We start from the raw sequence: 13648 nt of genomic DNA on the forward strand, positions 1-13648 counted from the left end.
GGTGAAAAGAAGAGCCCCAGAGAAAGTTCATCTTCATAAAATTTTAAGCCTCCTTTTCATCTGCAATTGTTTTTTCGTCACTGCTTATTTCAGGTAGATGAAGAAAGTTGTGTTTGTATGTGGAGCTTCAGCAAATCAAGTGGGACCTGGGAACCTGTCTCTGCTGTAGAGTTAAGATAGCTTTGCAGTTTTGATAACTCTGCTAAGATCATTAGTTATTTCTGAAGGAGAACATTACTTCCTAAGGGGAACTGCTTTGAAGGCAGCTCTGTTACCATCAGTCTGAGAACTATGAGCTTGTCCTGACCTTTTGATAAATGCAAGCACATCGAAAATGTCTGTGTGCTGGTCTGACTTAGGATAGGATACGATTCCCTTCATTTGTTGCTCGGTTCTGTGTTCACTTGCCTCCATCAACTGGTGCAACTGTCTTGGTATAAAACCAGGTCTGGTAGTACTTGACCTACGCTTTAAGCCTCTGCAGAGATACAGAAATGTGTTAAGACGGGGGAGTATCTCAATACATTTTATTTTACTGTTTCTTGATTTTACTGAATTTTGCCTTTCTGGACTTGCAGAGCTGATGTTGAAGTTTGAATCTTGTTTTCTTTGTATATGATTTTAAACCAGGAGGAGTGCATGAGACTGATGTGCAATCCAGATCCAGAGTGCAACTCTGGAACTTTGTGGAAAATTATATGTGTGGGACTGGTGAAAATTACAGTGAACAGGAACTAAAACATCATAGATACTGAATTTAAAAATGAATACCTGAATACAAGTAAAGGTATCTAAGCAACTTCCTTCTGAAGAAACAAAATCAGCTAATCTTATCAGATAGTAAAAGAACAAAAAAACCTCCAAAACACAAACTAAATAAAATAAAAAAATAAGTAGATGATATATGAAGGAAAAAAGGAGAAAGGCTGAAAATCGGTACCAAAAAGAATTGGGATCAAAATTTTACATGAGATTTGTCTTGACTTTAAGTCCTTGTAGCAAGTGCAGGGAACAGGGAGGAAATCACACCATTATTTTATTATTTCTCCGAAAGATTTTCTCAACTTCAACTATTTCTCTGCTGCAGAATTTTAGTTTAGTTGTTTGATCCTTTAAATCCTGTAGGGTTGGTCTAAACTCTTTTATACCTCTATATTTCTGAGATTTGCTTTCCAAGAAAAATATTAGAAGATTATGTATCTTAAAAATATGAAAGCTTGCATTTTTCCCCTTTAAATAATAGCAGATAAAAATAGATACAACTGCAAAATACGAGATAACATCCTGCTGAAACAGGTGCATGGAGGATAACAAGCATAGAGCACTTCCTTACTAAGCAGAGGCCCATGGACTGTGAGTGCTCTTACCTCCTCCTACTTTCTATTCAGGAAGCAGGATGACATGACCATGGGCAGCAGTGGCAGTGTCTGGAGTAAGCGGCAGGCAGGCGAAGCCTATTTTTATCAGATGTAATGATAAATTTTTATTTTGCATTTCTGAAATGTTCACGCATGGCGTGTCACCTTGGGTTGTGCATGTGTAGGGGTGAAGGTGTGTGGGTGTGCTTTTTTCCTGTGGAAATGTTTCTCAGAGCGGGAGGTTTGCATCCCACGTGTACCCGACTGAAAGCAAAGAAACTGTTTAGAAAGGTGTTAAATAAAGTGAGTGGTTGAACAGAGGAGAAGGAGGATGAAAGAACTCTGCTGATGCTGGTATCGAAATAAAATGGGACAATTGCTTAAAACAAAAGCCTGGAATATTTTGGTGTCCTTAGAAGATCTAATTAGAAAGATGTAGGCCTGATTCTCCATTGTTTGTACCTTACATAATCATATAAATTGTTCAATGCACCATATTGTAAGAAGGGGAAGCATTTACATTGTTCATCAAGAGTGAAAATATCTTAATGTTGCTGCATAGTTTCAGATAAAATACATATACCAAAAGAAGAAGTCATAATATCTGTGCTTGAAAATAGTTATGATAGAATATAGAACAGCCAAGAATCTCCAAACTGTTTCTATTTTAATTTGGGTGTTTGTGCACATTTCTCACTATTAACATAACATTTATTATTTGAATACCAGCAGGTCATACAATTATATCAAGATTCATATCTGGAAAGTCTCCACCGAATTTGAAAGGCAACCTTAACTTTGCAAGGTACCTATTAAAGTACATCACAATGTTGTAATATCATGTATTATTGAGAAACTGGGATATGTTGTTTGGCAAATATAACACAACAGTCAACTAATAAATTTTAAGACAGTGGGAATTTTAATAATTCTGGTAGAAAATATTTTTTCTTTTTGTTCCCACTTGACCACATGTGTAATGTACATTTTTCTAGAAAATATACAGCACAGCAGCAGAGAAGAAGTCTGGTTGTTACAAGGTCCTGGCTAGCTGTCATTTGGGTCAGATGGGAATCCTCCGGAAGGTGGGAGGCAGCATCATCATACACATAATTTCCCTATTAAGCATGTTGACATACCTGGAGTTCAGGGTGGCATTGCTATGAAACAAACAGGACCAGAAGGATGCACCCAGGAGAAGACGGGGAGACCTCAAGGCTTCTGAGGAGAATGTGGACAGCAGTAGGGCTTGCTCATAGTGGAAGATGCCAGCAAAGACTGCACAATGAAGAAGGGGAAGACTTCTCTGGAAGGAATATGCAGTTTACTGTAAAGCAGGCAGTTGCTGGAATTTAGAGGTCTGAGGAAAGGATCTGACCTCAAAGAATATGACAAATCAGAGAGAGGATTGATTTCAATGACTTTTTCATTTACTTCCCTAGCAGATCTGAATGAATCTACAGGTCTGCATCTGCTAGGTATAAAAAAATTACCTGTTTTAATGCAGTGAATTTTGAGGGACTGCACTTCAACAAACATATTTTGCAAGTGTAGAGTCCCATCATAGCAGTCATTTAGTCTAATTTAAATAACACTTAGACTTCCATGAATAAAAATTTTTGCTGGAACTAGCATGATAACTTAAATGATTATCCAGCTTTGGCAGTCAACTTCAGTAATAGAAATTTAGCTGTCTTTGGCAAGCTGTCCAAGGAATCAATTAGCTTCACTGTATTGTACCTTCTGTTTAATTTAGTGAATTTATTTCTCTTCTGTCCTTGTCTGTCATTAACTTTCAGTCTCTTTGATTGCAGTCTACATGGATCTTTAAGTTCTTAATAATTTTCTTTTAGGTAAACTCATTAGACACAGTTCCTTTTGTCTTTCAATATTTCAATGTTTTAATCATGTTTCTGGTCTCCAAAGGCAGAGAGAATGTAATTTTACTGTGCTGTGTTCCACTGATAAAAAGTTTCAGGTTAGACTTTTCCATTCACTCTTTCACAGAGACTGAACAAGTCTCTGAAGTTACAGGTTCCCACAAGGGACTCTATCCTGTCAACATTAATGGAATAATTTCTTCCTAGGTCAGATATTTACTTTCCAGTTGTTGCCACAGATAGAGGCAAACACATTAAAAATATACAGCAGTAACTTCTTTTGCTTAAAAACATCTAATAAAAATAAGGATCTCACTGAAGAACCTGAAAGATTAATGATTTTACAATGTAGGATAAACAGTCTGATCATTAATCTTTTCCAACATTAAATTCTTCAGAAAGATGACAGTGCTAGTCCTAACTTACAAGACAAAGGCATTACAAAGTTGTTAGAAATCAAGTGGCTCTGAATATCAGAGAAATTGACAATCTTTCAATTGAAGACTTTTAAAAATTTATTTTCTTAATCTGTAATCAGTGAATTATATTACTAAAACAATAACAGAGCAAGGGGATTTCAGTCAAAATTGTTTGAGATATAATGTATCTATGGTTTTTACGTGATTGAAGTCTTGAATTTGTCTGGAAGTCTTTCATACCACAGACAATCACAGCGGTTTTTCACAAGTAGAGCATTTGAAGAGATAAAATTTTTTTTATTGAAGACGTAAGGTTTGTGAATGGGGGAATTGCAGTTCATAGGCTGGAATGACTTTTAACATAATTTACTAATGCATGTCCTGAGGGTCACATCAAACCACTTTCTTATGATAACTAGTGTGAAAGTAGAACAAGACTATCACAAATTTAATTAGACTGGCCCATAATTTATGCTGCTGAAATTCTGAAATTGTTAACAGGACATTCATGTACTCGAAATGCATAGAAATAGCTTTCTTGCAGTGTCATCACAGCCCCACAGTTCTATAAACAGTTTTATCTAAATGTGCACAAAAATATAGTCATAGATGGGTATAAACGATATTTTTCAGCATTTCAAATTATTTGAATATCTTTCTGCTGTAAGTCAATTTCATTAATATTTGCCATATAGGAATTGCTGATATTACATTTCCCTTGAGTCAGTTATAAGCAGGTTTTTGTTGAGTTTTGTGTTTTTCAACAGATGCTTTTGAAGTGTCTGAGAAACAAAATAATACCATGTTTACCAAAGCAGGAGGAAATGTTATTTTTTCTTGCCTTTATAAAATTGGAGATTCGGTGCAGCAAGCAACGTTGGAAAGGATTAAAGCAAATTGAGTAGATATTGTCATTCTGTGCAACTCTTCAGGAAAGCAAAGCTTTGTTTCAGATTTCAAAGAGCATACACCGGTGGATTGTTCTCATCAGGCAAACTCCAGGATTTTCTTTCGAAACATTGCAGCCTCTGACTTTGCAATGTACTGCTGTGTAGCTGCTGGAAGAAATGAAACCTATGTGATGAGTTCTACTGTGTCTGGTAAGTAAAGGAAGAAGAGTTAAATGTTTTCAAAACAGGACCTTCTGACACATTAGCACTTTTACCCATACAAAATAACTCTTCAGTAACAAGTGAGGATTTATTTAAGTACTGTGTTCCAATTAGCAGGATGTAAAAGACAGCAAAGTTAACAATCTCATTTCCACAGAAGCAAGCTGGCTTTAAGCTCGTCTGATCTCATTATAGGAGTGTAGAACTGTTTGTGAGCAACTGTTTTGATGTTAAGAATCACAGAATAGAATAGAATAGAATAGAATCATAGAATCATTAAGGTTGTAAAAGACCTCCAAGATCATCAAGTCCAACCTTTGACCAAACACCATCATGTCAACCAAACCATAACACTAAGTGCCATGTCCAGTTGTTTCTTGAACACTTCTAAGGATGGTGACTCCATTACCTGCCTGGGAAGCCTGTTGCAATGCCTGACCACCCTTTCAGTGAAGAAATTCTGATGTCCAACTTGAAACTCCCCTGCTGAAGCTTGAGGGAGCCTCTTGACCTATTGCTAGCTGCCTGGGAGAAGAGGCTGGTCCCCACCTTTTCAGGTAGTTGTAGAGAGTGAAAAGGTCTCCCCTGACCCTCCTTTCCTCCATGCTAAAGAAGCCCATCTCCTTCAGCCACTCCTCATATGACTTAGAAGAAAGAGATGCTTTGGAAGGGGAAAGATTGCCTTAGTTTGCAGGGAGAGTTGGGCATTCTACCAAAGAAGGCACGAGGGAAATTCCCCATTAGTACAGTGTACTGCAGGGCCCTGAGGATGAGACCTGTCCTTCAGTGAAGGCAAAGAGCACACTCACAGTTGAAAATGTAGAATTTTGTAAACTGACCTCTACTTTATTCAGGTAGGGAGTTTCCTCATGGAGCTCTCTCAGCTTTCTAGGTTTTGCTGTAACTATTGTCACAGTTAGCTTATAATGGCAGCTACATGTCCCCACACACAGACCCAAGATTTCTCAAACTGTGTGTTGAATCCTACCTTTATGTTTACTTTCTGTTATGACTCAAAAAAAAAAAAAAAAAAAAAAAAGAAAAAGACTTGGTTTTACTTCTTCTCTATAGAACATGTTTTGAAGACATGATTCTTGTACCACCCCATTCCTTCTTCTGTTGCTGCATTCAGTTCAGCTTTCATTTTTCTGCTTTTGTTCCTGGTAACACATGAGTGTTAGTAGACATCTCTTTGACAATACTGTGGCATAGGGTGTAAAACTGCAGAATATATTTAATCCGTGATTAGGTTAATTGAGAAGTGAAGGTTGTACTTGGAAAAAAACATGATGACCTGTTTTACTCTGAATACTTGACCACAAAAATCCATGAAAGTGAGCAGAATGTGAGAACAGAGGAACTAAGAGAATAGAGAAGAATAGAGAAAACAGGACAAAATGTCCTCTCACCTCTGACAATTTTAAATATTGGAATGTCAAAATGTTGCCTGAATTGATAGAATCAAACATATCCTAACTGTAGAGCAATAGAAATATTTTCTGTTTACTTTAGCTTCCATCTCACCTGGTGACACAGCTAGTGAAGTCTCTCACAGGCTCATGAGTGACTTACTCTTCTTGATCCAACAGTTCTGGCTTGAGTAAACCAAGTGGTGCCAGGAACCTGACACACTATTTTTATTATGTATTTTCTACCAGTTCAGTCATGTAATTTTCTTTGGCTTAGCATTACAGTTGAGCCACACTGTAGCTTGGATTTGCTACCAAGCTCTTCCAACGCTTAAGTCTGTTGGTGTGTTTCTGCATGGGAAAAGCCAGAGTTTTTTTGAAATACTGAGTCTAGGTGGTGAGAGGAGAACTGCACTGTAAACAGTAATATAGAAAACTCTGTTTAGGTTGAGAGATGGTAAGATAAAAGATAAGAACCCTTTCTTTCTTCTTTTTTTTTTTTTTTTTGAAGCTGTTTTTGAAAAGACCTCAAGAACTTTTGAAGAAGAGGAATCTTGGGTGAAAAGCAGTATTAAGAGCACAGGATTACTTGCAGAACTGATAACAATTCAAAAACTGCTGATTCCAAGAGGTGGTACAGTAGAAAGATGCAGTTTTCTTCTTATCTAAAGGTTAATATATTTTTGCAAAGAAAAACAGCATGGAATGCCTGTGAAGAAAAAAGGGAGAGAGGAAGGAATAGGTATTCAAGCATTGTGAAAGCACTTCTTGCAGTTGTATCAACAGAAGTCAGCATGCACTTAATATTTTTGAACATTAGTGAAAATGAAACCATGACATCAATTAATTATCACTAAGTTTATTGATTCCAGCCCACTAAATGTTGTGATTTGTTTTTCAGAAACAGGAATTTCCAACTGAAATTGGACATCTGCAAATATTTTTTGACCTCAAAATCTGGAACATATAAGGCAATGTGTGTGTAAAAAAGTGTAGGTTTTGTTGGACAACTCTTACAGAAACAGAAAGCTGAGTATTACATAATTATACAATGTGTTCAAGAGACCTGGGATTCATTTCTGATGTGTTCTTCACCGTATCTCTTCTAAAAATTCTATCAATAGAGAGATTGTTCATGACACCAGATTTCACATCTGAACCTGTTTCTGGTTTTTTTCTTACCATACTTTTTTCTTTGAGACAGTATTTGAAGAGAGGAAGCACACTTATAATTCATACAGTTTTGGTAGATGATTCAGAAAGAAGGGGAGATGTCATATGAAAGGACTGAAAATTTAGCAGGGTTGAAAGATCTAAACATCCTGAAGACCTAGACATTTTTAGGAAGATTTAATAAGTTTTTTTCTTGCCTTAGCAGAAAATGGGATAACAAGCTCTCTTGGAAAAAATAAAATAGAAACATGTTTCTGTGTGTTCCCACTAGATCTGAAAAGGTGGTTGGCAGTTGTATTTACATGTATGTTTAGGGGGTCAGAATTACATTTGTACTAGCCCTTTTACCAGCATTTTTGCCTTCCTCTACACACATTCAAGTACCTTCACGTCCTTCTAAATTTGTGGGACTAAGAAGTGCACATAGGACTCAGAGTGAGGTTTCACCTACACTGATTGCAGTGGGATAATCACCCCCTTTAATCGGTTGGTGTTGCTGAGTTTGATGCACCCCAGGATGTGATTTGCCCTGTGGACACTGATCACTCACACTGAGCCTGCTGCTGACCAGCACCCCTACATCCCTTTCTGAAGGGTTTCTTTCTAGCTGCTTCTCTCCCAGTTTATACTTGTGTCCAGAATTATTCCATCCCAGATGTAGAGACAGGATGGATTTGTTTCTTTCACTCACTAGATGGGTGACCTTATTGCAGAGGGATATCAAATTAGTTAAACAGGACTTTCCCTTTGTGAATGCATGTTGACTGTGCCCTTAAATGTCTTTCACTTGCACCCAATAGGATCTTCATAGCATCCAGATGAAAAGCAGGGACTATTTGTCCAGTCATTGGGGGTTATCATATAGCCCTTGTGAGCTGGGAGGAGCTCTGGGCCATAGGAAACAACCAGAAGGTAAGACTGCAGTAAGGGGGTGAGCAGAACCAGGATAGGAATGAATTAGCTTCTGTCTTCCTTCATGCAATCATTCAGTACAAACACTAGATATCAAACCATGTCTGTGGGTCTCTACTCAACAAACCACTGTTCTCTAGGCATGAATGCATTTGTGCTGGATTTCTGCCTTTCAGTTGTGTGGAAAACTATTTCAGTGATGTCTAGTTAGCACACCATATGTGCCAATCCAGCAATGCATGTGACAAAATACATGAAGGTCTTGACAGTGAAGTTCAAATCTCCTGTTAAAACAAATAACTGTATGACTCATCAGTGCTCCCTCCTCTAAACCAAAGTTGGAGCACTGAAGGTTGAAAACCTTCCTACAAAAAATTTTTGCACACTTGCAGAGAAGATACCAAGGCTATGATGGGTTGTCCAATACTTAACAGAAATTGTACTGATGCTGGAAATATAGTTAATAACCTCCTGTCAGTATATCACCTTTGTTGAGAACATAAGAACTAAAGAGACACATGACATGCATCTGACATGTTTCTGCAAAAGCTTGACTGGGATGTTAAAGTCAGTAATCACAAAAGGTTTTGTATAGTTAAAGAAAACAAATGCCTAAGGAAGGTTTTGCTCACTTTAAGTGAGAAAAGCATAAGGGTTTTGAGTTGTCGTTAGTTAAAAAAAAAAAATCTATTAATTTTTCTCATCCGAATTTAACTGACAGATGATAATCTCAGCTCTCAAACTCATTAATTGAGGGATTATTATCTTGACCTGATAAAACTGAATGTGAAACTTCCAAAAAAGAGTAATGAAGTCTAAAGCAGTTAAACTGAAGGATGGGGATATTTCTGAACTCTGCAACTCTATCTAGATTCACCCATCCTTGATGACAATTAAATACAAGACTTAAAAAATTTCCTTTGTTGCTTATATTTCATATTTCTGTAAGTATTCACAGGCACAGATAATGATTTTCTATGGTGGGTGGCATAAAATCTGGGAAAAAAGACATTATAATTTGGACATAACTATATGCACTATCCTGTCATTTTAAGTACACTGGAGCTGAAAACATTCTGGAAGTAGAGTGATTTCATATGTGGTTATAACACAAAAGATACTGGTTTTTGTTATCAGACAACCTTCTCTGAAGTGTCACATACCTACAACATGTATACTTCTGAGAGAATTTTCTTTCTTTTTTCTTTCCAGTAAAATAACACTGGGATTCAAGGATAAGGCTCTTCCGTAATCAATATTTTTCGTTATCCCTTCCAGTGAGGGCATTAATAGTAAAAAGGAGTATGTTAGCAAGCCTCATCTGGTATTCAGGATAGCCAGATAAGAAGCTGTGAACGTTTTTGATGCAGGAGAGAAAAGCCATCTGGTGATGGCTCAGCAGTTGGTTAGCTGGGATTATTGTCATTAGTGGTACTGATTATTTTCCTTTGCCTGTGAACTAAGCACATAACTTTCTTGTCTACCCAGAACTGAAAGTACCTTGGGGCAGCTGTGGTTTCACCTCTGTACAGTGAGAAGAATATTAAAGAGGAACTACACCTGAAGACAGTTTTTTAGTCCCTGTTCACCAATGGATTGCTGAGGATTTGAGTTGTGGGTTACCTGCATGACTTTGATAATATCACCTCTGTTCTTTCCTCCAGTTTTTTACCTCAAAAATGAGTATTACCTTTCCACAGACTTGAGCACTATAAGAATATATTGGCTTACACCTTGAAGCTATTGTTTTGTTTGTCTCTACCATTTAGTTATTATGTGTTGCTCCTTAGTTTCATTTGAGAATTCTGTGAAGTATTGAAAAACACCTAAAAGACAACTCTGTCACTGGTCACAGCCAACACAGCTTCAGGAAAGTCCTGCTTGTAAAACCTGATTTCCTTTCATGATAAGGCAAGCCACCTAGCTGATCAAGGGAATCCAGCTGATGTAATCTTTTTGGATTTCAGTAAAGCTTTCAACACTGTCTCTCACCACCATATCCTTCTGGAAAAATGTCCAGCAGACAACTGGATAAATACATTATGTGGTAGGTGAGCAATTGGCTCATGGCTCAAGCGCAGAGGGTGATAGTGAATGGGGTAACATCAGACTGGTGATCAGTCACTAGTGGGGTTCCACAGGGCTCCATCTTGGGCCCTGTGCTCTTCGACATCTTCATAAATGACTTGGACACAGGACTCTAAGGGATACTAAGTAAGTTTGCAGACGACACAAAACTGGGAGGAGCTGTTGACTCCCTTGAAGGCAGGGAGACCCTGCAGAGAGACCTCAACAAATCAGAGGACTGGGCAGTCATCAACCACGTGAAGTTCAACAAGGGGAAGTGCCAAATACTGCACCTGGGATGGGGTAACCCTGGATGTTTGTACAGACTGAGGAATGAGATGCTGGAAAGCAGTGCCACAGAAAGGGACCTGGGGGTCCTGGTCAATGGCAAGTTGAATATGAGTCAGCAGTGCCCTGGCAGCCAGGAGGGCCAACTGTGTCCTGGGGGCATCAGGCAAAGCATCACCAGCCAGTCAAGGGAGGGGATTGTCCCACTCTGCTCTCCACTGGGGTGACCTCACCTTGAATACTGTGTGCAGTTTTGGGCATCACAATATAAGAAAGATATTAAGCCATCAGGGCAACAGAGATGGCGAAGGGCCTTGAGGGGAAGCTGTATGAGGAGTGGCTGAGGTCACTTAGCGTGTTCTGCCGGAAGAAGAGACTGAGGGGAGACCTCATTGCAGTTACAACTTCCTCCTGAGGGGAAGGGGAGGGGTGGGCACTGATCTCTTATTTGTGGTGACCAGTGACAGGACCCAAGGGAATGGCCTGAAGTTGTGTCAGGGGAGGTTTAGGTTGGGTATTAGAAAAAGGTTCTTCACCCACAGGGTGGCTGGGCACTGGAGCAGGCTCCCCAAGGAAGTGGTCACAGCACCAAGCCTGACAGAGTTCAAGAAGCGTTTGGACAATGCTCTCAGGGACATGGTGTTACTCTTGGGGATGGTCCTGTGCAGGGCTAAGGTTTGGGCTTGATGATCCTTGTTGGTCCCTTCCAGCTCAGCACATTCTGTGATTATGTGAACTTTGAAGCCCTCTGCTGAACCTGCTTGAGGAGTTCCATATCTCTCTCAGGAATCCAGAGCTGGACACAGTACTTCATATGTGGCCTCACCAGGACTGAGTAGAGGGGCATGATTACCTCCCTTGACCTGCTGGCAGTACTCTTCCTAATGCTTCCCAGGATTTCATTGACCTTCTTGGTCAAAGGGGTGCATGCTGACTCATGGACAGTTTGTTGTTCACGAGGAGCCCCCACATTCTTCTCCACAGAGCTGCTTTTCATCACGTTGACCCCCAGCCTGTACTGGTGCATGGAGTTATTCTTCCCCAAGTACAGGACCCCTCATTCACCTTTCTTGAATTTCAGACAGTTCTTCTCTGCCCATATCTCCAACCTATCGAGGTCCTGCTGAAGGGCTGCATGAGACTCTGGGGTATCAGCTACTCCTCCCAGCTTTTTGTTTCCAGCCAAGAACATTCACTTAAGTAGCCTGAGAGCTTTTATTAACCATATATTGAGTCACTTATGTATGAACTGCTTTCTCACCAGGGGAGGGAAGAAGATAAAAAAGGATTATACAAGGCATTGCTATTTTTTCCATACCACTGTGCTGTGTTCACTCACCTTTGGTCATACCAGTCACACCTTTCCTAAGAGCTAGTTCAGCGTAACAAAAGTGTTTTAGAAATGAGAAAATTGTGAAGTCGGAATATTGAGCATGAGCTGTCATGGAATGATCTCTTTATATAATCATTGACTTTTCAATTTAGTTTGTCATAAAAAGTTCATACTGATCTATATTTATACAAAATACTAATCGTATTTATTACAATCATATTTTAGCAACTTGGGATCACAAATGGTTTATTACCTAAATAGCTGGAGGAATTTCTCCTGCTGTTTTGCTGTTAGTTTTCCTATTGATCTGCATCATCACTGTTTTTTGCAAAAAGTGAGTAACAAATCAATTTGCATAATATACTGAAGCAGGTAAGTATGATTGTGTCAACAGCTCATCCTTACTATCCTATTCAGAACCAACTAAAAAAAGGTATATGTGAAAATAAAATTTTATCATCTAAATTTTAACCTTGAAAAAATTAATCAGTTCTACAGCCTATGAAAAAAGTGACATTTTATCTTTGGGTTTTTTTTTCCCTTTTTTCATCTTAGAAAAACAAATGGCTTACTCAAGTTTCTTAGTCAGCTAAATGCTTCCTGTGATATTAGCTGAAACAACATGTTAAGGGTGATTTGTCAGGAATAATATTGAACTAGGCATAGGTTATTCCTATTTTGTGCACAGAGGAGGCCAGGTGACATCTTGAGGTTTTCTAGATCTTCTAACATACTCACAGATGGATCCAAACTAATAGTTTTAACCATTATCTAAGTTTGGTGTATTCCTTGCCAAATATTGCTAGTGGTCTGATCCAGAATCTCTCTGCTTCCAATGAAAAGAAATAGTGAGCAGAAAATCTATTCCTTCCCCTGCCACAACATATGAGGCCGCTGGAACTTTTGGGCAACATATTATTGTATTTCCCCCTGAATCAAAGGGCCTTTTCAGCTGAGTCCAGGCTTTTATGAAACAGTGTTAATCTGTAACTGTAACTAGCATGTTACAGTTTGCTAGTCCACCTGGATTTTTATGGTATTTATTGATTTCTGAGGGAGTTTCTGACTAAGTGTATATCTTCAGAAAGAAGAGGAAGAGGATCATAGAGGCCTTATCAAAAATTTTGTACTCTATTCAGACCTGGGTAAGGTCACCTGTTGAGATGGAGTTACTCATGTTTCATACTGTATATTTATTAAGACCTTTCTCTTCTGTATTTGTTCTTTATATCCCCTGAATCTTATAGTAATCTTAAAATATATAAATAGGAAAAATTGAAGATTTCAAAGTATGATTACTGCTATTCATTATTTTTGATGAATACTTTTCAATGCTTTACAGGTACATTTAGAGATTCTACTCTGTTCCGTGTTATTAACAAATTACCCCTTTTGATTTGATAGTTTTTCTATTATTTGTGTATTATTAATGTCTTCTGTCCTCAAGTCACTACTTGTAAAACTGAAGCAAAAAATTGTATGCTATGATACCCTTTGTCTTATCTATTTCTTCCAGTTCAGCTTCAACATAATTCTTTGGGACAGCTGTTTCAGTGCTTCTCCTTTCTTTTTGTGTTGTAACAATCAATGCTTTGGAACTCTGAGTCTTTTCTTTCCCCCTTAATAACCCCATTAAAACCCTGAAATTTAAAAGAGGAGAGATAGGAGTCCATTTCACTGCTTCTGCCTTGTCCTTT

General features: G+C 38.4%; 1 protein-coding gene across 1 annotated transcript in view; it reads left to right on the forward strand.

The window, feature by feature from the left end:
- Positions 1–13214, forward strand: part of CD226 (CD226 molecule) — a 30175-nt gene extending 16961 nt beyond the window's left edge. The window contains 5 exon segments of the mRNA XM_027723118.2: positions 4425–4757; positions 6690–6841; positions 8152–8263; positions 12177–12285; positions 13036–13214. Coding sequence (XP_027578919.2) covers positions 4425–4757; positions 6690–6841; positions 8152–8263; positions 12177–12285; positions 13036–13189 — 860 coding nt within the window. The 3' untranslated portion in view covers positions 13190–13214.
- The last annotated feature ends 434 nt before the right edge of the window (positions 13215–13648 follow it).

The sequence above is a fragment of the Pipra filicauda genome, unplaced genomic scaffold, assembly GCF_003945595.2.
Source record: "Pipra filicauda isolate LSUMZ 115617 unplaced genomic scaffold, ASM394559v2 scaffold61_size3293851_pilon, whole genome shotgun sequence".
NCBI lineage: Eukaryota > Metazoa > Chordata > Aves > Passeriformes > Pipridae > Pipra > Pipra filicauda.